The 22,359-nt window shown below is 44.1% G+C and overlaps 4 protein-coding genes across 9 annotated transcripts; 2 read left to right on the forward strand and 2 right to left on the reverse strand.

Moving 5' to 3' along the window:
• The first annotated feature begins 583 nt into the window (after nucleotides 1–583).
• On the forward strand, nucleotides 584–3,780 carry naxe (NAD(P)HX epimerase). Of its 2 annotated transcripts, none has more exons than XM_035620710.2 (7): nucleotides 584–731; nucleotides 1,414–1,601; nucleotides 1,687–1,795; nucleotides 1,931–2,041; nucleotides 2,332–2,442; nucleotides 2,741–2,888; nucleotides 3,166–3,780. In XM_035620710.2, exons 2-7 carry the CDS (start codon nucleotides 1,429–1,431, stop codon nucleotides 3,363–3,365), a joined length of 852 nt encoding a protein of 283 aa, XP_035476603.2. In that variant the 5' UTR covers nucleotides 584–731; nucleotides 1,414–1,428; the 3' UTR covers nucleotides 3,366–3,780. The 2 variants fall into 2 exon arrangements, with proteins under 2 accessions (XP_035476603.2, XP_035476604.2); XM_035620711.2 differs by having other exon boundaries at nucleotides 652–731; nucleotides 1,411–1,601.
• A 386-nt stretch (nucleotides 3,781–4,166) lies between these two features.
• On the reverse strand, nucleotides 4,167–9,990 carry scn1bb (sodium channel, voltage-gated, type I, beta b). Of its 3 annotated transcripts, none has more exons than XM_035620714.2 (7): nucleotides 9,751–9,990; nucleotides 8,484–8,595; nucleotides 8,204–8,370; nucleotides 6,684–6,921; nucleotides 5,698–5,839; nucleotides 5,165–5,239; nucleotides 4,167–4,682 (listed from the first exon to the last, which is right to left on the reverse strand). In XM_035620714.2, exons 2-6 carry the CDS (start codon nucleotides 8,530–8,532, stop codon nucleotides 5,170–5,172), a joined length of 666 nt encoding a protein of 221 aa, XP_035476607.1. In that variant the 5' UTR covers nucleotides 8,533–8,595; nucleotides 9,751–9,990; the 3' UTR covers nucleotides 4,167–4,682; nucleotides 5,165–5,169. The 3 variants fall into 3 exon arrangements, with proteins under 3 accessions (XP_035476607.1, XP_035476606.1, XP_035476605.1); XM_035620713.2 differs by having other exon boundaries at nucleotides 8,484–9,038; XM_035620712.2 differs by lacking the exon at nucleotides 9,751–9,990 and having other exon boundaries at nucleotides 8,484–9,732.
• A 363-nt stretch (nucleotides 9,991–10,353) lies between these two features.
• On the forward strand, nucleotides 10,354–14,743 carry zbtb22a (zinc finger and BTB domain containing 22a). Its single transcript, XM_035620709.2, has 4 exons — nucleotides 10,354–10,792; nucleotides 11,731–11,950; nucleotides 12,068–12,842; nucleotides 13,326–14,743. The coding sequence occupies exons 2-4, from the start codon at nucleotides 11,744–11,746 to the stop codon at nucleotides 14,429–14,431; spliced, it is 2,088 nt and encodes a 695-aa protein (XP_035476602.2). The 5' UTR covers nucleotides 10,354–10,792; nucleotides 11,731–11,743; the 3' UTR covers nucleotides 14,432–14,743.
• Nucleotides 14,744–15,437: 694 nt separating this feature from the next.
• Nucleotides 15,438–21,742, reverse strand: mbpa (myelin basic protein a). 3 transcript variants are annotated; one of them, XM_035621007.2, is made up of 7 exons: nucleotides 21,491–21,742; nucleotides 20,201–20,296; nucleotides 19,834–19,860; nucleotides 18,851–18,871; nucleotides 18,315–18,373; nucleotides 16,969–17,052; nucleotides 15,438–16,613 (listed from the first exon to the last, which is right to left on the reverse strand). In XM_035621007.2, the coding sequence occupies exons 1-7, from the start codon at nucleotides 21,608–21,610 to the stop codon at nucleotides 16,445–16,447; spliced, it is 576 nt and encodes a 191-aa protein (XP_035476900.1). In that variant the 5' UTR covers nucleotides 21,611–21,742; the 3' UTR covers nucleotides 15,438–16,444. The 3 variants fall into 3 exon arrangements, with proteins under 3 accessions (XP_035476900.1, XP_035476901.1, XP_035476902.1); XM_035621008.2 differs by lacking the exon at nucleotides 18,315–18,373; XM_035621009.2 differs by lacking the exons at nucleotides 18,315–18,373; nucleotides 18,851–18,871.
• Between the last annotated feature and the right edge of the window lie 617 nt (nucleotides 21,743–22,359).

The following is a 22,359-nucleotide window of genomic DNA, read 5'->3' on the forward strand; positions in this document are numbered from 1 at the left end:
TAAATATTTATGTGCAGTATTTCCAAGTTGGCGAGCGGCTGCGGAAACACGTGACACCTCTCTGAATTTCCACAATAAGGGCATTACTTTATTTGTGGCTTACCAGTGTCGTTTATTAATTTTTGTTGCAGGTCAATAGACCAACGTAAGACATTAGGAAAATGCTTAAATAGCTAAATATTACTAGCAAAATATATTATTAGCTTAATACAGAACTGTTAACACCAGAAAGCTACAAAATAAGTTCAAGTCACCAAATTATAAGATACAAAAAAATGGGACTAACAAACCTTGTTGCTACACTCGGGTGGAGATAATATCCAGTTATCTTACTTCCTCCGTTTATCTTCATCACTTCTTAACTCTTCTAAAGTTCCGTGTTATGTTTTCTGCACCGCTTTGTTTTGAAATGTCTATTTCCTGTTCGTCACACCGTCCCCCTTCAAAGTAAACTTCCGCTTTCACAGGAACAACAACCATTCAGTTATTTTACCACAAATAAGAGCAAATAAAGTAAAAAATAAGAGCAAATACAATACATCAACAAATACACTATAATCTTAACCTGTATCTTGGGGTCATTTACACTATCTATAACCTTGGACATTGATTCCGCCAGACGTCAGACTTTCATTTTGAAATTATTTTTTAAAATGTTTTTTTTGTCCACACCCGGAAGTAATTGACAGTACGCGGCTCCTCTAACTCGTCGATCAGCTGATTATTGACCCGTGAGTTGTGTGTTGGGTTTGTTTTCAGGAGAGACTTTCTAACATTTAGTGAATAGCTGAAACATTTTGTCTCGTTTGGCTGTAGATAAACATTATTTTCATTATCAAATAATGGATCTCTGGTCTGAGAAATGTCAAAGTTGCGAATCCTCACGGGAGAAGCTGTTGATCAATCACTTAAATTATGAATTTATCAATCAGCTTATTATTCAGTTTTACAAACCTTCAATCCACCAGCCAGAAAGAAACAATTTAAGTTTTGGTTTCTGAAAAATTAATTTTTCATAATATTCTTATTGTCTGACCAATGAATCGATTGATCTCAAAGATCACTGTTGCAAGTTGTTGCCGCCATTCGTGACCATTTCAATAAGTGATCCAGGTTCATTTAACCCTGCCAGAATTCAGAAAGACAAGTTATGTTAATATTATTAACAGACTATTTTTGAGAACATGTGTGTGTCATCACATTTCCTTAGAAGCGTATTCTGAGCAGCAGCTGAGAGCAGCTGGGATGACTCGAGTTCAAATCTCCTTTCAGGGATTGTTGACCAAAAAAAAGTCTGCAGGTGGATGGAGGGAGCAAAGAAAAAATGTTTGCCAGTGATGAAAGCAGCTGTTAAAGTTCCTTGTTGTTCAGCTCACTTCAGATCTCTGTGTTCTCGTCTGTATGCTCCAGCAGGTGCGACCCCTCTGGATGTTGAGCGTGCGAGCTCTGCTTGGGATCGGCGTCCTGGTGACCTCTCGAGCCGCCGCAGTCCTCGCTCAGACGGGGAAATGTCCGCTGCCCTCTGCTGCTGACAACCACAGAGAGGACTGTTTCGGGAGCAGACCGGCATCCACCATGGCCCACGCCGTTAAATATCTCGGGTAAAGGTTTTTGTAAAGACAGTAAAGACCAAGTATAGATTGTTTGTGTGTGTTCGTCCCTCACTGAGCTGTCGATGGTCCACAGGCAGGAGGAGGCGCAGCACATCGACGAGGAGCTCTTCAGTGAGTACGGCTTCAGCGTGGACCAGCTGATGGAGCTGGCTGGACTCAGCTGTGCCACAGCCGTCACACGGGTGAGAGCTCAAGCAAGAGTCTTATTTTGAATGTAAATCTGCACGATGAGTCCTTCAACAACAAAAAAAACTGATCAGCAGCTACTTCTGAAAGGTGCTGACTCATGACTCATGAGTAGGTTTTCCCCTCTGCAGGCGTATCCAGTCACGTCTCTGGTCAAGGCCCGACCTTCTCTGCTGGTGATCTGTGGACCAGGTAACAACGGAGGCGACGGTCTGGTCGCGGCCAGGCACCTTAAGCTCTTTGTGAGTCTCCTACACTTGTGTCACAGTAAGATACTGTCCTGCTGTAGTACTGTATTTAAGTACTGTTTGAGGTACTTGTACTTCATTATCTCCATTTTATGGTACTATAAACTTCATCATACATTTCAGACAAAAAATATTTGACCTTATACTACATTTATTTTTCCACAGCAGTTCCTATTTAATTTGCATATTTTTGTGAATAATTTTTCATACCAAACACACGTTTTAACACACGCTCTTTTGGTATATATAGTGAGTTTCTGTCATGTATTGTTTTCGACGTGCAGGGTTACGAGCCGACCGTCCTGTACCCGAAGCGGCCAAACAAGCCGCTGTTCCAGGGCCTGACAACACAGTGCCAGAAGATGGAGATCCCGTTCCTGACTGAGATGCCTGAGGTTTGGTGTTAATCAATAATCCAGCAGCTTCTACCAATTGTGTTTATCAATGTGCATTGTATTTGCAGCTGTCTGAGTACTGAGTTGTATTAGATTACACTAAATGGCGTCTCTGATTAGACCAGGTGATGCCTTAATGGTCACTGTGGGAAAAATAGTTTAGAATTATTTTTTTTATTGCAGCAGACAACACAGTCACTGATAAAAGTGATTAAAACTGTTTTTATACTTGTACTCCCTCTTTGGAACGGGCGTAAACAAAACCCATTGATTTCTCCGTGTACACTTATCTCATCAGGCCAAAGTGATCGACGAGGCTTACAACCTAGTGATCGACGCCATCTTCGGCTTCAGTTTCAAGGGGGCCGTGCGCGAGCCTTTCGGTTCCATCTTGGACGTGCTGAAGAAGACCACGGCCCCCATAGCGAGCATCGACATCCCCTCGGGTCAGTCCTCACCTCACACACTCGGCACGTCACGCGGAGATGACGAATAATAATATCTTAACAGGATAATTAATGTGAACCTGAATGTCGTCGCAGGCTCTTTCTCAAAGAAATCCCTCAGTCTCGTTGTTATTAGACGCACCGATCTGATGGTTGGTATCATCCCACATAAAACAAAGTCGTCATCGTAAAAATCTGTTTTTACGATCATAGTCTTTCGTGCATCGCCTGTATTGTGACATTGTTTTGTGTGTTTGTGTGTTTTGTTTTTCCTAAGGCTGGGATGTGGAGCAGGGCAGCGTCGACGGCCTCCAGCCCGACATGCTCATCTCCCTCACTGCTCCCAAGAAGTCCGCCTCCTTGTTCCGAGGGCGGTACCACTTCCTCGGAGGTCGCTTCGTGCCGCCCGGCCTGGAGAGGAAGTACCAGCTCAACCTGCCTCGGTACCCGGGCACGGACTGCGTGTTACAACTGTAGTGGGATTCAGGTTTTGATTGAGAGGTGTGACTCCAGGAAAAGGTTCTCAGAAGGAATATTTCAACATTTTTGTAATGTATATTTAGATAAGGATATAAATACCTTGGAGCCAGAGCCAGATAAATCTGCCTGCTGCTGGCTGTAACGTCAGATTTAGTGTGGAGACTTCAGAGTGCTACATCTCATCAAACCTTTGGACAGAAATTCAATTACAGTATTTCCCTAAAATGTTGAAGTATTCCTCTAAAATTGAATTTGAATTGTCCTGATAGAATGAATGGTTGTGGGAGTGAGTTAAATGTGCTGTGAATCTAAAAAGGTTTAAGGGAGAGTTTTTTCTTCATGTAAAAGCAAGAAGCTTGGACATGGTGATTGTGTCTACTACATTAAAATATATTTAAAAAAATATACACAATCTGAAGTTTTATTTGTTGTCATTATTTCAGTGGCCACTGAAGAGCAAATCACAGCGACAAATGGGAAAATTGACAAATCACAAAACGGCAAATGGCAAAACACTGACAAATAAGAAAACAACAGCAAAACACAGTGAAAAACATAAACAGCAGCAAAACACAGCCAAATCGGAAATAAGAAAATGGCAAATAACAAAACAACGGCAAAATACGACAAATCAAAACAGTTTTTTGATTCCCCGTTGCCTTTTTAGATGCATTTTCCCATTTGTGGTTGCGATTTGCACCTCCGGGCCACAGTACTGTAACCACAGACATCCTTTACACTCGTCAACCCGGCGATCCGCCTTATCACTTATCAACAGACGACTTCTCCGCCCTCGAGCATTTTCCCAGATTTTATTAGCACATTGTAACATTTCAGTGCACAACTAGCAACTGGAAAGACCCCGTTTATCGCCATCCATCACTTTCTATTTTATAAACACTTTAAACCGTACATGTTGTGTGTCCCATTATTTATACATTAGGTGATGATGATTTGGTAAAAACCCTCCGGTTTACAACCCACCAGAAACCACACAGTACCACTTACATGTCCTATAAACGCATGACTACATATGCTTTTTAAGAAATACTGTATGTATCGAGTGTGCTATTGACAATGTGTCTCATGAATGCATAATGGGGTTTTTTTTCGTATAAGTGCAGGACATGCTTAGGCGCGCAGAATACTATACACAGTGCTGGCTCCATGCTCTCTTTGTTTGTCCGACCGTTTTTTGACGCTTGTCAAGGAAAAGGTGAAACAGAGACGAGAGGTGAGGAGGAGTTTTCTCTCCGCAGTTTGTCTTCATGCAGGTCAGAGGGTGGACGGATGATTTCAGACCATGGAAGAAGCCTGAAGGTAAAGACAAGAACACGGGTATGGATTTACTGTCACATATTCATCATGGATTTATTTTATTAAGGTCATTTCATTATCTGTGTTTCTAATAAAGCTGCTTTCAGACATGCGCCGAAGTCTGGACATTTTCAAGAACTTTTCCAGAGAGGCTGTGTTTGAGAACACAACTGTCCGAAAATGCTGCACCGGAGGATTTCTGGAACTTTTCCTGCCAACCCCCTTAGACAATTTTTCGGTGAGAGCCCATGTGCGAATACATCAGGAAAATTTTGTGAAGATTCACTCAATACGTGAACGCCAAAACTCCGGAAAATGTCCAAACCCAATTTTATTTCAGACATTTTCCATAGTTCACGTCTGAAAACAGCTTTAGAGAATAAGACCGTAGCACTTTATTAAATAGTAGATATTTCACATTGGATTTTTGCTTGATTATTATTATTATTATGCATTTTCATTGCAAGACCACAACGCACCTGTGCTATTCTCCGACCTGCACCCCTGCACAGTTGTCTTTACTTTCAGAGGCGATCGCTAAATACTCAGCATTTCTGGAAGTAAACGAAAAAAAAGAAAAGACAAATTATTTTTAGTATCAATCACAGTGTCGTGATTAAAAAAATGTCAAAATATAACAACACAGGTATAACAGGTCTTTGTTTCTGTTCTCTTTTTTTTTGACTTACAGGAGGGAGAGTTTGGTTTTGGTTTTGACTAGGGAGGAGGATGACATGACGGGACGCACAAGACGAAAACACGACAAGAAGACAGATGGAGCGGTGGACGGTGGACAAAGAGACACAATGAAAACGCACAAACACGTAAACAGTGATGATCTTTTTAAATGAAGGAGAGAACAAGAGGACAGGTGAACTATAGGGGAGAGAGATGGGACATGAATGAAGCAGCAGTCATGGTGAAATGCACACTTTTCAAAGAATCACTTTTCAGACTTTGCACATTTCCACGAGCTCACGTGCATCGACGAACAAACAACAACAATGCTCACGCTGCTTCTCGTAGCGCTTCTTCCCCGGCCGCCGATATCTTCCTGTAGCAGTAGATCATCTCTATGAGGAGCCAGACCTGCAGGCCGATGATGGACACGTACATCATGACCTCTGACACGATGGAGGCGGTTCCTCTGCTGGCTGCACAGAAGACGGCGGGAAAAGCAACTGATCAGAGGCAAATCACAGAGCTCCTTCAATCATCCCAGCTGGGATTGACAGTGAGAGTGCAGGGGTGATTCTGACGACAGTGACGTAGCAGGTTGACTTTTACATTTGTGGAAGATGCAGTCAACTGAGCTCTGTTCCTCCTGACTTCTTATTGTGCGGCAGTCCTCTCAGGGATATTGTGAAAGGCTTACATGTGAAGCACAGTCATCAGAAACTGCTGCATCTTCATTGTGCAATCTGCCACCAGTTCTTACTAGAACATTTAAAGCAAAGCAACGAAGAAGAAAAAAAGAGCAAACCCCCCCGCATGGGTTGGGCAATTGCATCCCCATCTCCAGCGGGCCTACAGTACATACAGAAGAATCCCTTCATAGAATTCCAGGGGGATTCAGAACTGGATCTGGACCCCTCACGAAATTGAATCTCCTGTTCCCCCGGCGGACACGTATCTTTGATTAAAAAAATGACCATGCCCTCCTTGGCCGAACGTAATGATACTGCAAATCAAAATCTAAACCGATTGCACAAATAATTTCATTCATATTGAATCACTTCGTGGGTGCATCAAAAAGCTATTCTAATATATTTAAATAAATACATAAATAGATGTCAATGCATTTAAGAAATCCGGTTTCTCAAAACACCTTTGGGTGGTTATTCTGCCGTAATGTACCATGACATTTTGTCCGTGCGTCAAGTTAGAATACTTTCCCTGTACAATCTGAAAGATTGTGTAACTCTCTCCACGGATTGTTTCCAAAAATCACGCCACTCGCGGTTCGGTCTGCACTCATACAACGGAGTCTCGCCGTACCTTTGGCCACCACACTGAGGTGTACCACCTTGCTGACGACGGTGCTGTACTCGTAGTACTCGTAGAAGAGGATGCGGTTGAAGAAGCAGCGGTAGGTGCCCGTGTCGTTGAAGGTGACGTTGAGCAGGTGTATGGAGCCATCTTGGATGTCGTTGCTCGCCTTGCTCCCGATCCAATCCAGGCGGTCCAGAAATTGGTCGCTCGCGATGGTGGGGCCATCCTCGTTGTAGGTGTAGATCTGGGGGCCACACAAATGTGAAAATGTTAATTTAGACAATGCTCAATTACTTTTTTATGGCCTATTTTCCTTACTTTCTTTTTGTTGTATTCATTATTCTAAATAGTCATTTATGTTTTCCACCTCTTTTAGACTGCACTGCCGTCAAATGACAATTTATCTTCCACGGGTTCAGGGAAGTCTTAAGATGCATGCATGTCAAAGTTCAAGGTTCAAGGTAGTTTTTGTACAAGAAACAAGAATGTTTTTGTAGCTCTCTCCGTAACGATCAGTTCTTACCCGCACATCAAGGAAGATTAAGAAGCAAAAATATCACCTGAAATTATAAATAAAAAATTAAAAAAATGACTCAATCCTCAAAACTTTTTTTTCTCATGAGGCCATTTGTTTTTGAATTAAAGTCAATGCTCTTAAACGTGTGGTATGTGGATATTGCTAAACTGAACCATACAGTAGAGCGAAGCTACATCATTACATCCCGACACTGCGGCACAGACGGCACAAGGTCTACACTCGGTCGGGTGTCATCTCTGGAGCTTTATTGATCTCTGCGCTGCAAAATATGACGATTGATTCCTCACACAGTGAGCTACAGTGTCGTGTGGTCAAGGACACTGTCTGTTTGTGTGTGTGTGTGTGTGTGTGTGTGTGTGTGTGTGTGTCTGTGGATGGGTGTGGGCATATGTGAGAGACGCAGGAGGGAGGAGAGCTCGGGCCTGTATTAGGGCTGGGTGATATAGCCGATAAATAATATTGCGATATATTTTTTGTTATATCGCGATGCACGACATATATCGCGATATTTTTAAATTTCCTCTAAAGCAGAATTTAACCCTTTGATGCATACAATCATCACACCAGTATGATGATTCTAGTCGTCCCTGTAACCCATGTCTGAAAGAATACATTATTTAATCTAAATTATATTCATTAATGGTTTCTGGTGGGACAATTTTCAAACTTGCATGCAAAAAGGGGGAAATCACAACCAAGTTAAATGTAACGAAACTGTATTATTCAAACAAGGCAAAAGACAGAGCAAACAAAATATTACGTGACAATTTGAAGTCGCGGTATTCGCGATATATAGTCATTTAATACAACAATATATTCGAGATACCGACCAACCCTAGCCTGTAGTATATTTATTTATATAAATATACATATATAGCTCGTGCCTTGAGGGATGTAGCCTGGGAGAAGTTTGATTTTAATGGTTCTTGGACGACAGGGCATCAGACCAAAAAAAAATACTCGTCATTAACAGTGGATTGGCACTCACGTGGACAAAGTCGGCTTCTCCTTTGGGCCTGAAGTACCAGTCGATGGTGGCGGAGCCGTCCACCTCGCTCCTCCTCTTGCAGGAGATGCAGCCCAGTTTGAAGTTCTTGCCCGCCACCGCCTGCGTGTCGGAGTCCACCTCGGCACAGGCCCCGTGACACTGGTGCACTTTGTTTTGCAAAAAAAAAAAACAGAGAAAAGAGAGACAGACGTTTCTATTGAGCTCTGGGATTATACGAGGTACAGGGAAACCAAAACACGAAGGATGCTGCTCAACTCACCGAACAGCGTGCAGAGCAGGGCGGGGAGCAGCAGGTGTGATGCAGCCATGTCGAAAGGAGTGTTGTTTTGTTCTCGCTGGATGAGGAGGATCCTCAAAAAGTATCAAGGCTCCTGATAATCCAAAAGGATTGTTTCTTGAATCCAAGTCTTGCAGTAACTGAATGCAAAGAGGTTTTCGACTAGATTTTAAGAAGACTGTGCCTTATCTGTGCTGTGGGTCGGCAGCCCGGGCTCGTCAGACTATAGTGCTCAAATGCTAATGTATTAGTCTGTTTTTTCCAAGAGGCGTTGCCAACCGGACGCAGAGAGACAAAAGGCCTCCGTGGCTTCGAACAATGTAACGTCTGTTGAGCGACGGGAAAATGTCATCAACAGACCGGAGCAGAGAGGAGATGTGTCTGTGAAGATGAAGACTGCACAATGTCTGTGATGAACGAGTGTGGCCGTTTTTTTGGGGGGGATAGAAATGTCAAAAACATCGGGTCAAATCACTCGTCCATCAGCAGCAGCCCTTGGTTGTTTACAAGCGTCACTTCTGTCCGTGGGCAAGTTTTCTGCCGGAGGAGGGGGGAATAAAATCACTTTCCAATGGAATGGAGGGTGTAAAGTGCAAATATTGAATCCGTCTACAGGCTATACTCCCTTTATACGCCTTGGTGTGTGTGTGTGTGTTTGTCTGTGTGTTTGTCTGTGTGTGTGTGTGAGTGTGTGTGTGTGTGTGCTGCTATAGTGATCTTGGTTCTTTGGCTCGAGCCAGCAACAGCTTCCTTTTGATTACAGGATTTGTTTGCCACAGATTTTTTTTTTTTTTGAAGGCTGCTTCTGATTCCCACTGGTCTAATAATGCATTCCAAGTTGTGGGCTTATTAATCATCAAGAAGGACGATTAAACTATCTGGATATATCAATGCTCCCTGTACAGATTAAACACCCTGGGATTTGAATACCTTTCTCCGCCACCTCCCTGAGCTCCTAGTGTGAGATGCACAGAGCCATCATTAGGCCTTACCCCGCCAGGGCCACATGCTCCCTCTGCTCTCTTGACAAATCAAACGCAAATATATATATATATATACTGATCATATAAGTGTGTTAATATAATGTGTGCAACTGACTGCACATTTACAATACACTCACATGCCAAGTCCAACTCATTTATGTATGTGCATGCCACCTCTTGCTCGGCTAACACACTACCAATATGTAATATACATCAGTCTAAATGTGTAAATAATAATAATAATTATAATAATAATCCATAATTACTGGAATCAGCCGCCTACTGTCCTGAATTTAGCGGCCTCCTCTCCTCTCCTCTCCTCTCCTCTCGCCTGCAGATGAGTCGTCTGGTCGGAGGAAAGAATGCGGTCCTCTCCTCTGCTGCGATGATGAGCAGCTGATGGTGGAGGAAAAAAAAAAGCTCACCTATTTTGCAGATTTAAAAAAAGAAATTGCGTGAGCATAAAAGCCCCACGCGCACTCACACGCACATTAAAAGAAGGGAATACATATATATATATATATATATTTATGTTCACACAGTAAATCCTGTGCTCCGGTGTTTTTCTTTCTGCGGCACCTCCGTCGCTCCCGTTCGGAGGATGTTGCAGATGCACTGCGGTGAAAAAAAAAAAAAAAAAAAAAAATGTCGATGGGTGTATGACTCGACCGGGCAGGTGCTGAGTGTGACGACTGCTTTTTTCTGTCTTTCTTTCTGATTTTAAACCGACACTCGCTCTGGAGGCCCTCACCTCTCCATCACAGCATACTTCATAAAAATAAAAATATAATTTTTTTTTGAGACGTAGTGGAGCCTCTGAAATCACGGTGAACTGGCCCTTTAAGGGACCTACTCGCATGGGGGCGGGGCGGGGCGACCCAACAATGGCCGCCGTCTGTGGACGAAAGTTAGCAACGCAACCGTCAATAAACCTCCGATATGCGCACGCACATTTCGTCAAACCTGATTTATCAACAGTCGTAAAATTATTTTTATCCCATCGGTTGTGATGGCATTTGTTTATAATCCCCCCAAAATACCCTTCACGCCAAACACCCACCGACTCGGTGTGTGTGTGAGGAGGAGGGCGGCTGAGGAGCCGTGTTGTCAACAACCTGCTAGCATCGGCTACGCCTTCGGGCAAAGCTGCTGTTAGCATTCACTAGCTCGATTTTATAATTTCTTTTAAAGAGGAAGCGTTGGCACTTTTGGGAAGTGTATGTGAAATAATGAAGTTGTCCTGCACGTAGCCAGCGACGTTCGTTATAAACGTTTTTTTTAAAACCTCGTCGTACCGACATATTAAAGGTAAAGTACTAAGCTAATGTTTGCTGCTAGCTAGCCGTGTTAGCTGCTAGTTAGCTGTGTTAGCTACAAGCTAAGGCAATCATGTATTTCAGTTATCGAACACAAACTAGCTAGTTTTCTATCTTTTATAACAGATGTGTTGCTCGTAATTATACATTTTTTTTACGGTTTATATATTTTTGAAGGTGTCTTGTACTTTGAGCTTAGCTAACTTTAGCTAGCTAGCTTAGTTAAAGATCATCATCAGGTGTAAGCTAACTCATCATATAACTAAAAGCACTACTGTTACTGGGATACACACAGTTCGTTATCATGGAATATATTGCTGTCTGTACTTTGAATAATAAGAATTATATTCGCGAAAAACAAATCATTTAAGATGTTATCAAAAGTTGGGCTGCAACTGTTATTGTCATTATTGATTATTCTGCAGCTCAGGTTCTTTATCAGTTCAGTCATATCATATCACAATTCCCTTAAGTTTAAGGCGATGTCTTCTTGATTTTGAGTTTCAGAATTATCTCTTTCCCGAATATAATCTATGGTCCAGTTGGAAAACGAGCAATTTAATGACATAAGATATTTTAGATAAGAATACTGCATTATTGTTTTCATTATCACTATTATCTGTGTTGTATATCAGTTAGTCTAATGTTTGGTGAGTGCAAGAATTAAAAAGATTTAATAATTTTCAAATAAGTAATCAGGAATTCTTCACAAATTAGAGGTGGTTATTTTCAGGAAAAATATAGTTAATAAATCAACAGTTTCATAAGAAACTTATGTTACTCCTATAGTTGATTAGTTGTCTACTTGTGTGGGCAAATTTGAATTATTATAATGTGAAAATATCAATCACTTGTGAGAGACATGAAGTATCACAAGTGATAAGAGAGTTTTTGATTTTGCATGTTACTAAGTTTGAATCTTCTCCTCAGCTGTTGTGTGGCCATGGATCCGAGCTGCAGCGCGTCTGCAGCCTCACCTGGTTTGACCGTGCAGGCGTGTTTCCCCGGTGCTCGTGCCGCCGTCCTGGACAATCTGAACCGCCAGCGGGAGGAGGGCAGGCTGTGCGACCTCTCCATCCAGGTGCAAGGTCACGTGTTCAGGGCCCATCGCTGTGTGCTCGCCGCTTCCTCGCCTTACTTCCACGACCAGGTGGGCACAGGTTATAAAAAAAAAAGGTGTTGTTGCTTTTCCGACCACTTCGTTCGTCCCATGTGTCTGTCGAGATTCCCAAAAAACTAGTATGTCGTTGTTCACATCTGTCAACAGGTGCTACTGAAGAACGTCACCACTGTTTCCCTGCCCTCCGTCATGGACCCAGTGGCGTTTGAGAGTGTGCTGAGTTCTGCCTACACAGGCCAGCTGAGCATTGTGCACGAGGACATTGTCAACTACGTCACTGTGGCCAGTTTCCTTCAGATGTGGCACATTGTGGACAAATGCACTGAGATCTTGAAGAGGCCCCGGCCTCCCGTAGAAGTCGCACCCGGAGAGGCCTCCGCGTCCCACCAGGGCCCTGCGTCTCGACAGCAGTCCCCCAGCAGCACCGACTGCTTGAATCTGGAAAGGGAGGGACGAAGGAGGGAAAGGAAGCCCGACGCTCTACCTCCCTTAGCCACTTGGAGACGCCCGCAGCAGTTCCCGAGATGGGGGCGCCCGCGGCCATCATCGGTCCAGCACTTAGCGGACACTCAACTCGACGAGCTCTCCAGCTACGCGGAGAGCGATTACGCTGGCTGCGAGGAGGCGTGGGTCTCGAGCCACGCGAAGACTGGCCACTTTGCACACGACGGACCAGTGTCCGGTCACAATATCCGGCACAACGGGGGTTACACCGGTGGCGAGATATTAAAGCAGAAAGTCAGGTTCCAGCAGCGGGGGGCTCCGCCGAGCGCCGACAGGCCGCTCGACAAGAGCAGAGGGAGCGGAGACGGCGACGATGCCCAAGAGAGGAGGAGGAATGAGAAGAGAGAGATCGAGGCGGACGAAGGAATCGGTGAAGAGGCGGCGGCGAAGGGAGGCTTTGCACAAATGGGACACTGTGGTAAGATAAAAATCCATGTCCGACTAAATCCCTTGAAAGAATCTTTATTTAGCTCACCAAGGCTACTAATCGTAGAATTCAATGTTTTCTATTCCTCACTTCTTTTCTTCCTTAATCTGATGTAGTTAGTTGTAGAATGCAACGACTTTGCTGTATGTTGCAAATGTTTGGGTTCAGTTTTTTTAGCATTAGTGACACGATACTTGAATTTTACTTACGATAATAAACCAAAAACCTTAGTTTTGCCAAAAACAAGCCGTCAAACAAAGTTTTCCAAAATATTTGAATCAGAAATCAGACCAAACCTTCCAGATTTCTGTTTCTTACAGTTTTAGACACAACCACCAAAAAGTTGAGTTTAAGTATCAGAGCTGTAAATTGAGCCTGTTCTTTCATGTGTGTTATGAATAACCTCTACTCTTCTTCTCAGTACAATCTGAATTAACATTCTACAACTATGTGATTTGATTTACATTTCTCCAGCCGACGCCCACCAAGTTTCAATTCAGAATGCAGAAGCCCTACAAGCCAAAGGGAAGACTGGCGCTGACGTGATGAAGGACAAAGCGCAGAGAGACTTGGCAGGAAGTGGTCACTCCTCCGCCCTACCCGGCGTTAGCGCCTGCCAAACTGCTGAGGTAGATCTGCGCCCATCCTGTCCAGATTCCGCCCGGCAGCAGTGGCAGTCGAGCCCCTGGTCCCAGCAAGAGCACAGGCCACAGGAAGGAGGAGAGGGCAAGAGCTGCAGCAAAGATGAGGACGAGGAGGACGAGGATGTGGACTTTGAATGTTTCCCAGACGGGGCCTTTAGCAGGGACACGTATGACGAGATCGAGGATGGCACGGGACATGTTTCCCAGAGGCCTCTGGTGCCGGCGTCTCCAGACTTCGCCGCGGCGGGCTCCGAGGTGCACTGGCCCTCCACCAGTGCGGGACACGGTGGCTCTTTGACCCCCACGTCCAGTCGGCACTTGTCCCCTTCCTCTGCCGCCTTCCCGCCGCCCTCCTCACCCCCGACCCCTTCGTCGTCATCGTCCTCGGTCTCCCTCGCCGGCGCTCCCTACACGGGCAAGGTCCACTTCTGCCACTGCGGCAAGGCCTACACGCTGAAGAGCATGCGCGACCGGCACGTGAAGATGCAGCACCTGAATCTGCGGCCCTTCGGCTGTCCCGTCTGCACAAAGTCCTTCAAGATGAAGCACCACCTCACCAAGCACCTGAAAACCCACGGAGGCCTGCGGCCGTATGAGTGTGGCCTGTGCGGGAAGAAAGTCATCTGGAGAGACAGCTTCCTCAGGCATCAGGCGCGATGCGAAAGACTCGCCTCCAACGGCAACAGCGCGAGCACGGCGGCGGACGTGGACGGCGGCTACCGCTATAGGTTTGACGAAGGGGAAGGTTTTCTCGCGACCGGGGGACAGGTGAAGGTGGAGCAGGTGGATTTCCAAGGGGGGATGGAGGACGGGATGGGCGGGCTGATGGGCAGTGTGTCCGGGATTGTGGACGAGCTCAGAACTCAGTCACAGAATATGGACACCGGCGGTCACGTCTTTAAAGAGGAGGCGAGCGAGAGCTTCTGCGGAAACTAAACGATAATGTGAAACCAAACTGTTTATGGCACTTGGAACTGTACCTACGTAAATACATATGAGCAGGACAAATCACTGAAGGTTTCATGGAGAAGCTGCTTTTGTATTTTAATGTGTATTAATCTCATGTCATTTAAAAAAAACAATCATTGAAGTGATCCTTTTCGATTTGTGCAGTGTCATGTAGACTCAGTTCTTGTTGGGTGAGGCGGTAAAGTGTAACAAGAGATGCTGTGAATGTACCGGAATGAAGGCAATTTGTATTTTGCACATCATTTGGTTTATAAGGTAATAAAAACAGTTTGGATGTTTGATTGTGGTAAGTGTCGTGATTCATTCCGCAGCACAGTCACTGAGCACCAGAGGTCTCTCTCGCTCAACTCCGCACCGTCTCTGGCCACATGACTGAATTCTGCAAAAGGTCCAGTGTGTGTTTGAAGAAGTTTCCCTCCACGAATCATACAAACCCACACGGACTCTGAAAAACGGCGAGCTGATGAATGGGGCCTGATTCCATTTCAGTGGCAAACATTTCTTTTGCACACCATACAAAAAATCCTCAAAGTGCTTAACATTAAAATATCTGACAAAGGCTTCACATGAATAGAAGGAACATAAAAATGCATAAAATATCAAAATCTTCACAGAAGATGGAAAACAATTCCACTTCGTGATTCCATCTCTGTGGAGTATATTGACGGGGGAATCAATCGGAGGATGACTCACCCTTGGTTTGGTATCCAGTTGAATGTGGGACACTTGTAGGCTGCAGCTTTTCGCAGTCTGTGCAACACTTCTATGTCGGATAATTGTCTGAGATTGTCTGATTGTCTATATGGCAGTTCCACCCGAGCAGGAACACGTATAGAAAACTGCAGAACAGCTCTTATATTCTCCTGACACCATCCAGAACATGTTGACATCCTCTCCATTGCCCTCCCCCCCGCCCCTCCAAGAAACCCAGAAGAGATTTGAATGTAGTAAAGTCAAGAAAATGTATCACCCATTTGAGACGACAAAATGTGTTTATTTGTAGTTAGGTTCGACACAAAGAGGAAACACAACACTCCAACATTCCTGTAGCACCATCACATGTGCAGCAAAACGACACAGTTAGAGTGAAACTTACAAAACAGATCGTGTACAAAACGAGAGAGGCGACGCAATGATTTCTTTGTGAACAAAATGGGAAATAATGACCATCACGCCCCTCAGAACACCGTGTCCGAAACTCCTCTTGCTCCTCCGGCCGCTTCCGCCTTAAATCCACTGAGCCACTTACAATCTGACCATCGACTGAAACAAAACCTTTCATTTCTGTCACCTTTCAAAAAAACAAAAACACACAAAAACTACATCAAAACTTCAAACTTAATTTAAGATGGAAAAAACAGATAACTCACGATAAACGAGAAAGACGGCAGACCAGTTGTATGTACAGTGTGTTACGTAGCAGTGCATTTTAAAAAAGGGCCTTTCATTCTTTTCATTCGACTTGGACAGCATCATATACTGTACACTTTTTATTTTTATTAATTACACTGAGTCGTGAGGAAAAAACAAAAAGCTGTTACATGAAACCAATATTAGAGCCTATGCTCCTCGTCCTTGTATTTTTTCAAATGCATTTCTCGCCGCCGTGCGTTTCCCTCGAGCACAAGCACAGGACCACTCTCCATCGAGACAGAAACGTGGCTTCTGGGGGGGGGGGGGGTTCCGAGGGAAAGAAGCGAGATACATAAAAGCGTCCACTCGGGCACAAAATGCAGACGACGGAGGACAGATAGAGAAACTAACACACCTCAGACGGCAGACACTAAAGCACCATCAGACCAAGACAACGATTTTTACTCTACGTCTAAAATATGATAAAAACAGCGAAATAATGACCAAGACGAGATGCCCTCAGGAGTGGGATTCAAAATGAAACTGGTGACCGCCGACGTCCCCGGAGAGTGGATTTTACAAACTGTGTATCAATGTTGTGTGGAAAAAAAACGCACGAGGCTCGTGTTAGTGAGTTAACATGTGTGGAGGTTGCGAGTCCGCCGCGCGCCGATCCGCCGCGTCCCCTCCGTCGTCTCGTCCCGCGGCCGCCGGGTCCGCGTTGGTTTGGTCCTCGGCGGAGAGCTCAGAAGATGGTGCTCCAGCGTTTAGGGGGTGGACGGGACTTGGTTTCTCCCTGGAGAGAAAGAAGAGGAAGAAGAAGAGGAAGAAGGAGGAGGGATGATGAGGAGGACGCTGAGAAAAAATGGAATTTCTTTTGAGCACTAACTGTGCCGAAAGGTCATGAAAGGTCATTTGATTGTCCGGCACTTCTTCGATCGCGGAGTTAAGGAGATCCAAGCTGTAAAATGAACCCTCAAAAGAGTTGAGGTAGATGCCGCTCACGGGCAAACAACGAATGAATTTGTGTGCAAGAAATTCAATAAGTGTAGAAACACCATAAAAATGAGAGTGAGTTTCATGGGTAATAAAAAAGAAGAAGAAGAAGAAGAAGAAGAGGAGATTCAGATGCGAACGTGCGGCGAGCTCACCAGGTTGAAGAGTCTGGACAGTGTGCTCTGGTCCCTGCGTCTCCTGACCGGCGACTTTGTGCTCTCGGCACGCGGCGACGAGGCCTAGAGAAAAGATGGTCGGTGAGCGCGTGATGTCGACCTGAGGGCCAAAGCATGGCCTCACGGAACCACGTGTTAACCTCAGGGCAGAGGTCTACTTCGTTTTTACACCGATGGCCCTTTTTCTCCTTTCTTTTCTTTACCAGATGAGACACATTTGACCTCCGATCATCGGCGACGTCCCACCACAAAATTCCCCCCAAATCTCAAACGTACAACTTTTAAAGGTTTAGTTACGAAAAAAAGCAGAATTGTTGCTGTTGTTGGACAAAAAAAACCCCCACATATCCACAAATAATACGTCTTGGAAAAAAGAATTGAGAGTGAATCTGTGAGAGAGAATCAACATGAGTTCGCTGGCCTGGTCTGGTTTCCAGGCTGCTTCTTTTTTTCATTTTAAACCAGTCATCCTCTTTAATTGAATTTGGACCGACCTTTTAGTATTCCTGTACTTCATGCTGAATTTGCCCTGTGGACAATATAAATTGAATTGATGTGACTTTTTTGTAATAATATAACTTTGAGAAGTCATATACAAGCTATCAAAGATTCAAAATTAATTTGAATCTTTCAGTAGATAACCCCCAATCTGATATATATATATATATGTGTGTGTGTGTGTGTGTATGTATATTTATATGCATATATATGTATATATGTATATACATATATATATATATATACATACATACATATATACACACACACACACACACACACACACACACATATATATATATACACATACATATAAATAAATATATACATATACACACATATATATATATTTTTTTTTTACTGCTTGTAAGATGAAAAAAAAAACTACAACAAAACTGCAGGTATGTGGTTTCTCTGCAACAGCAGCAGGGTGACGAGGAAGAAAAAGGAAGCGGTGTCTGCGCTGTGATCTGTTATGGTGAGAGAACAACATGAGACATGAAAAGTAGGGAGAACACGAACATGAACATGTGACAGGACCAGGATCACATAACAGCAATAACCTTGAGGGGAAGGAAAATGACAGACGAGGGCGCGGTCAAGTCCTCGCTGGACTGACTGACGGCGGGTGGACGATCGACGTCAAATGATGAGGAGACACAGAGAGGACGGGGAGCCGAAACAGATGGATCAGTGAGTCATCTCTAGCGCAGAGGAGGTGGAGGTGTTAGAGGAAATTAGAGGTGCGAAAGAGACGAGGTAGAGGAGGGCGAGAGGGGGAGGAGGGCGGCGCGGGCCAAGGGTTCCTATAAGAGCAAAGTGTTTACCGGTTGTGGTTCATAAAAAGTCGAGCAGTTTCAAAGTCATCCAGGAGCAGCGAGTCGCTCTGGATTCAAGCAAAGAATGGGGAAATTTAAATGTTTAAAAAGTCGCTAAACAAGCCAATACCTCAGTGGTTTCAGAAATTAATGAATCTTGGTTATTTAAAAATATATATATATTTTTTGACAATCGCTATTCAAGAGTGAGCTGCTGAGTCCGATTCGCCTTTCAGGTCAAAGCTGGTGGAAGAAGCGGCTCCCGCTCGGGTCATGTCTCGATTCCAATCGCTACAGGTACGAAAAGATATCTCTCTTCAAGGAAAGCAGTGACACACAAAGCAGAAAAGAGACTGAGCGAGTGTGAAGGTTAGGTAACAGGCGCACTGCAGACAAAAAGACACACGGCAAAGGAGCTCTCGACAGACAGATTTCAATTGAATCACTGAACAGACACACACACACACGGACACACACACACTCAGCGGTGCACTCAGAAGTGAGGCTTTATGTTCCACTCGAGAAGGAAAGACTAAATGACGTACCAAGCCCAAGACATCTCTCCACTGGACATGAAAAAGAAACATACAGTGACATGGTGAGATGAAATAGGCTGAGTGTGATAATAATCCAATAACAGGCGTCAGAAGATCAGTGGATTAACCTCCATTGATGACCTTTGAAAGCAACCACCATTGGCAAATATTTCATCCGGTCAACTCTACTAAAAGGAGCTAAAAGGATCCAAACGACGGTATGTGCCACGAGAAAATAATAAAATGTATTTAGAAAAAAACGGTATTTAATCATCAAAGTTGGTGCAGACATGCGTGGTCTCCGGAGGATTAATCCCACCGATGTTGGTGATCACCTGAATTTTACAGAACGCCGATGAATTGTTATCATCCAGTGATGGACACAATGATGGATTACCGTTAATAAATTGCTACGGTCGTATTTCCAGCATGAGGAATCATTATAACTTATTTTGTTTTTGTCTGACGTCATTAACATAAAACTATGACTGCAAACATGCACTATACGAGCGGACATGCTAGCATGCTAAAATGTAACCGTGATGGTAAACATGCATGCGCGGACGTGTTAGCATGTTGATGCTAGCACTTTTTGGGCCCACACATTAAAAATGGCCGTATCTCAGTCTTGTACTTTTATCCATAGCATCATTCAAATTATTTTTGATGGCATTGATTTGAGTCACATCCCTGAAGGAGCAGGACTAGTGGCATGAACTCTTTGTGTCTTTTCTGATCCCACCATCAGGTGGCGCCAAAATCCCAAATTTTCAAATAGGCAAAACAAGACAATGGAAACATACGAAACACCATGAGAGAAAAAAAAATTGCATCTGTTGAAACTTAGAAATTTAGAACTTAGGTATTTTTAGAAATGTAACAAAGATCATTTAGTATGGACAAGGTTGATAAACATGATCAATAATCTGTGTCGTCGACCTGCAGCCACACCTGAGGTGTGATCAATTGGATGTGAAAAAAATGAGACTCACCCTGGATTTCGGACGAGGAGAGGAAACCTGAGAAAAACAGCAAGCGACAGCAGAGTGAACCGATTGTACAGGGCAGGGAAATAAGAACAACACTTTTTTTTGGGGGGGGGAATTAACAAATATTAATTTGGGCCATTGATTAGAATTGCCCACATTTCAAAGCAATGACAAAGTATCACTCTTAATATAATTTGAGAGAAAAATTGGTTTGTTGGATGAAACGTGGTCATCATTTGGATACATTTATACGATGTAAGCATGATGCTACACACATTTTATAAAATATTTAAACCTTGTATATGATCTACGGGGTTATGTATGCTGTATGCAATATGCATTAGGCAGCATTTAATCCAAAAACACTTACAATGCTTCTGAAGAAATGCACCACCGCATTTTCGTTGGTCCGGCGGCGAGCAGAGGATTGCTGGGGCGAGGAGGCCGAGTGACCCCGGAACGACCCCTGTGACGATACACAGAGTAGAATAAGAAACAAAAGGAACCAGGTTCTTAGACTTTAGAAGCAGTTTATAACTCTGCAGCTTTATCCTTTTGTGCACTATATTCATGATATAATATTTCAGTAGCTTGAATATGCACCAGTTCTTTCCTGACACTTAGTGCCCCCAGCAACATGCCTCATCATATAATAATTACAATAATTATAGCAGCATTATTTAACGACCTTACTGGATGTTTAAAGTATCGCAAGATGAGGGAGAGAGAAAACCAAATGATGAAAACTCTGCCCGTGGCACATTGGTTCAAGACAATGAAGGAAGCAGCGTGAAAGATTCACAGCACGAGAGTGAATTATATAGTAAGTGCGATTGATACCACATTTAAGAGATTCATCTGGTGCAGCCGCTGCTCTTCTCTCTCAGAGAGAACATCTGAACACAACCTTCAGAAAAGAGGTTGGTTTTCTGATTTTCTTTGAAAAAAACAACAACACACAAAAAACCCTGCTTCATGTTCAGTCTGATTAATGTGAATTTTCTTCATGTTTCATCAATGCAAATGAGCCAAAACAAGCCTTTGATATATAATATAAAACTGTGACGACCAGTCTTTATAGCTTTCCTTTTCAGATGAGTGAGCCAGCACAAACTGTAAAATGCTCTAAAATGTGTGAATATGCTAAATCTGACATTTGACATCTGTGACATTCTGCTTTTCAATCAAGCGTCATTTTCCTGGTAAAAAAAATCTGCAAACCGCGGTCCGACTGGTAATGAAAATCATTATTTTAAAAAAGCCGCCTGTAATCCAAACTGAACTGAAGACTTTCTGACCCCTAGGAAACCCCTGGGAAACTCCCGGCACTTTGAATAACAGAGAAGAACATTTCTGCTTCTTTTTTTTTAAACTATTGCATTTTGGTAAGCAACGTATATGTTTTTTTAAACCTGAAGAGAGGAACTCTGGACAAGGTGAAGCAGGTTAAAAAAATGTTTCCAGGAAATAAAACAATCCTTGAGAAGAATCAATAATGTCGACGATGATCGTTTACATATACGATGGAACTGGAATATTAATCTCGACTCCTGGGTTTAGCCCTAAGAGCAGAGGTGGTGGTTAATTTAGCGTCTTTCTAATTTTAAGTTAGAGTTCAATGGGACACAATGTAAAGTTATAGAAAACTATGGATGCTCACCTTGCTCCTCTTCTTTTTCTCCCCTCCGAAGAATTTGCTAATCTGATCCATGAGTCCTGGGTTCTTCTTTTTCCTCCCGAGCCCGAAGGTGCTCTGCCCCGAGGTGCTCGCCGTTGCCATGCTATCTGGTGCTGAGGTTGGGGTGGGGTTGACCTTTGTCTATTTACTCAGTGGTCCTGCCAGTCCTCGGCCCACGGCTCCAAAGCTCTGCTGATCCCTCTGTGTGGCTTGCAGCCCTTCTGACGCTCGGGGGGCCGTCTTTGAAGGTGTCGTCCCAGCAGGGGGGGGCACCATGGGACATGCAGAGGGTCAGGTTGGGGGTGGGGGGCTGGTCGCAGCGGTGCGATCCACAGCACTGGCTCCACTCCAGGCATTCTTCGGAGCTTCAGTGGCTTGTGTCAGTCACTGCCGCCCTCCGCACGGGCCCCGGCCATTGTTCCCCTCCTCATCGGCCCCGCCCCGGGCCACGGGCACAACAAGGGTCATCTCTGAGTGTGAACTCGCAGGCCCGCTGCAAAGCATCCCGCTGCACTGTGAGCCCATTGTGGAGTCGTGGCCTCGTACATCTTCTTGATGGATTGTGTTTAAGTTGGACGTACAGTCGCCCAGATTAACATATGGGGAGACCCAGAAGAAAAGGAAAGACTGTCGTGTGAAAGATGCAAACCCCCCCCCCCACAAAAAACAGCCCTGTGAACATGAGCCAAGCGTCTGTGTCTGCACAGTGACATGATGAACCTGTGTGACTTTGCGTGTTGGATTTTTTTCTCTTTTCCTTTTGTTTTCATATTTGAAACCGATGAAATTCATAAAGCTCGAGCTTTATACTGTGAGTCGACAACTAATGGGGATTCAAAAGTCGTATTCTG

The sequence above is a fragment of the Scophthalmus maximus genome, chromosome 22, assembly GCF_022379125.1.
Source record: "Scophthalmus maximus strain ysfricsl-2021 chromosome 22, ASM2237912v1, whole genome shotgun sequence".
Taxonomy (NCBI): Eukaryota; Metazoa; Chordata; class Actinopteri; order Pleuronectiformes; family Scophthalmidae; genus Scophthalmus; species Scophthalmus maximus.

What these genes read in the sequence shown, in the direction of transcription:
- naxe (XM_035620710.2), top strand. Translation starts at nt 1,429, where the DNA reads ATGTTGAGCGTGCGAGCTCTGCTTGGGATCGGCGTCCTGGTGACCTCT. An exon ending in CACGCCGTTAAATATCTCGG is followed by an intron (nt 1,602 to 1,686) that starts GTAAAGGTTTTT and finishes GATGGTCCACAG; the next exon opens with GCAGGAGGAGGCGCAGCACA. An exon ending in CCAGGCACCTTAAGCTCTTT is followed by an intron (nt 2,042 to 2,331) that starts GTGAGTCTCCTA and finishes TTCGACGTGCAG; the next exon opens with GGTTACGAGCCGACCGTCCT.
- scn1bb (XM_035620714.2), bottom strand. Translation starts at nt 8,532, where the DNA reads ATGGCTGCATCACACCTGCTGCTCCCCGCCCTGCTCTGCACGCTGTTC. An exon ending in CCTCAGTGTGGTGGCCAAAG is followed by an intron (nt 5,840 to 6,683) that starts GTACGGCGAGAC and finishes TCTTCTGTGCAG; the next exon opens with CCAGCAGAGGAACCGCCTCC. An exon ending in GAAGCGCTACGAGAAGCAGC is followed by an intron (nt 5,240 to 5,697) that starts GTGAGCATTGTT and finishes GTTTACTTCCAG; the next exon opens with AAATGCTGAGTATTTAGCGA.
- zbtb22a (XM_035620709.2), top strand. Translation starts at nt 11,744, where the DNA reads ATGGATCCGAGCTGCAGCGCGTCTGCAGCCTCACCTGGTTTGACCGTG. An exon ending in CGCCTTACTTCCACGACCAG is followed by an intron (nt 11,951 to 12,067) that starts GTGGGCACAGGT and finishes ATCTGTCAACAG; the next exon opens with GTGCTACTGAAGAACGTCAC. An exon ending in TGCACAAATGGGACACTGTG is followed by an intron (nt 12,843 to 13,325) that starts GTAAGATAAAAA and finishes ACATTTCTCCAG; the next exon opens with CCGACGCCCACCAAGTTTCA.
- mbpa (XM_035621007.2), bottom strand. Translation starts at nt 21,610, where the DNA reads ATGGCAACGGCGAGCACCTCGGGGCAGAGCACCTTCGGGCTCGGGAGG. An exon ending in CTCCTCGTCCGAAATCCAGG is followed by an intron (nt 18,872 to 19,833) that starts GTGAGTCTCATT and finishes TTTCATGTCCAG; the next exon opens with TGGAGAGATGTCTTGGGCTT. An exon ending in GGAGAGATGTCTTGGGCTTG is followed by an intron (nt 18,374 to 18,850) that starts GTACGTCATTTA and finishes GCTTGAATCCAG; the next exon opens with AGCGACTCGCTGCTCCTGGA.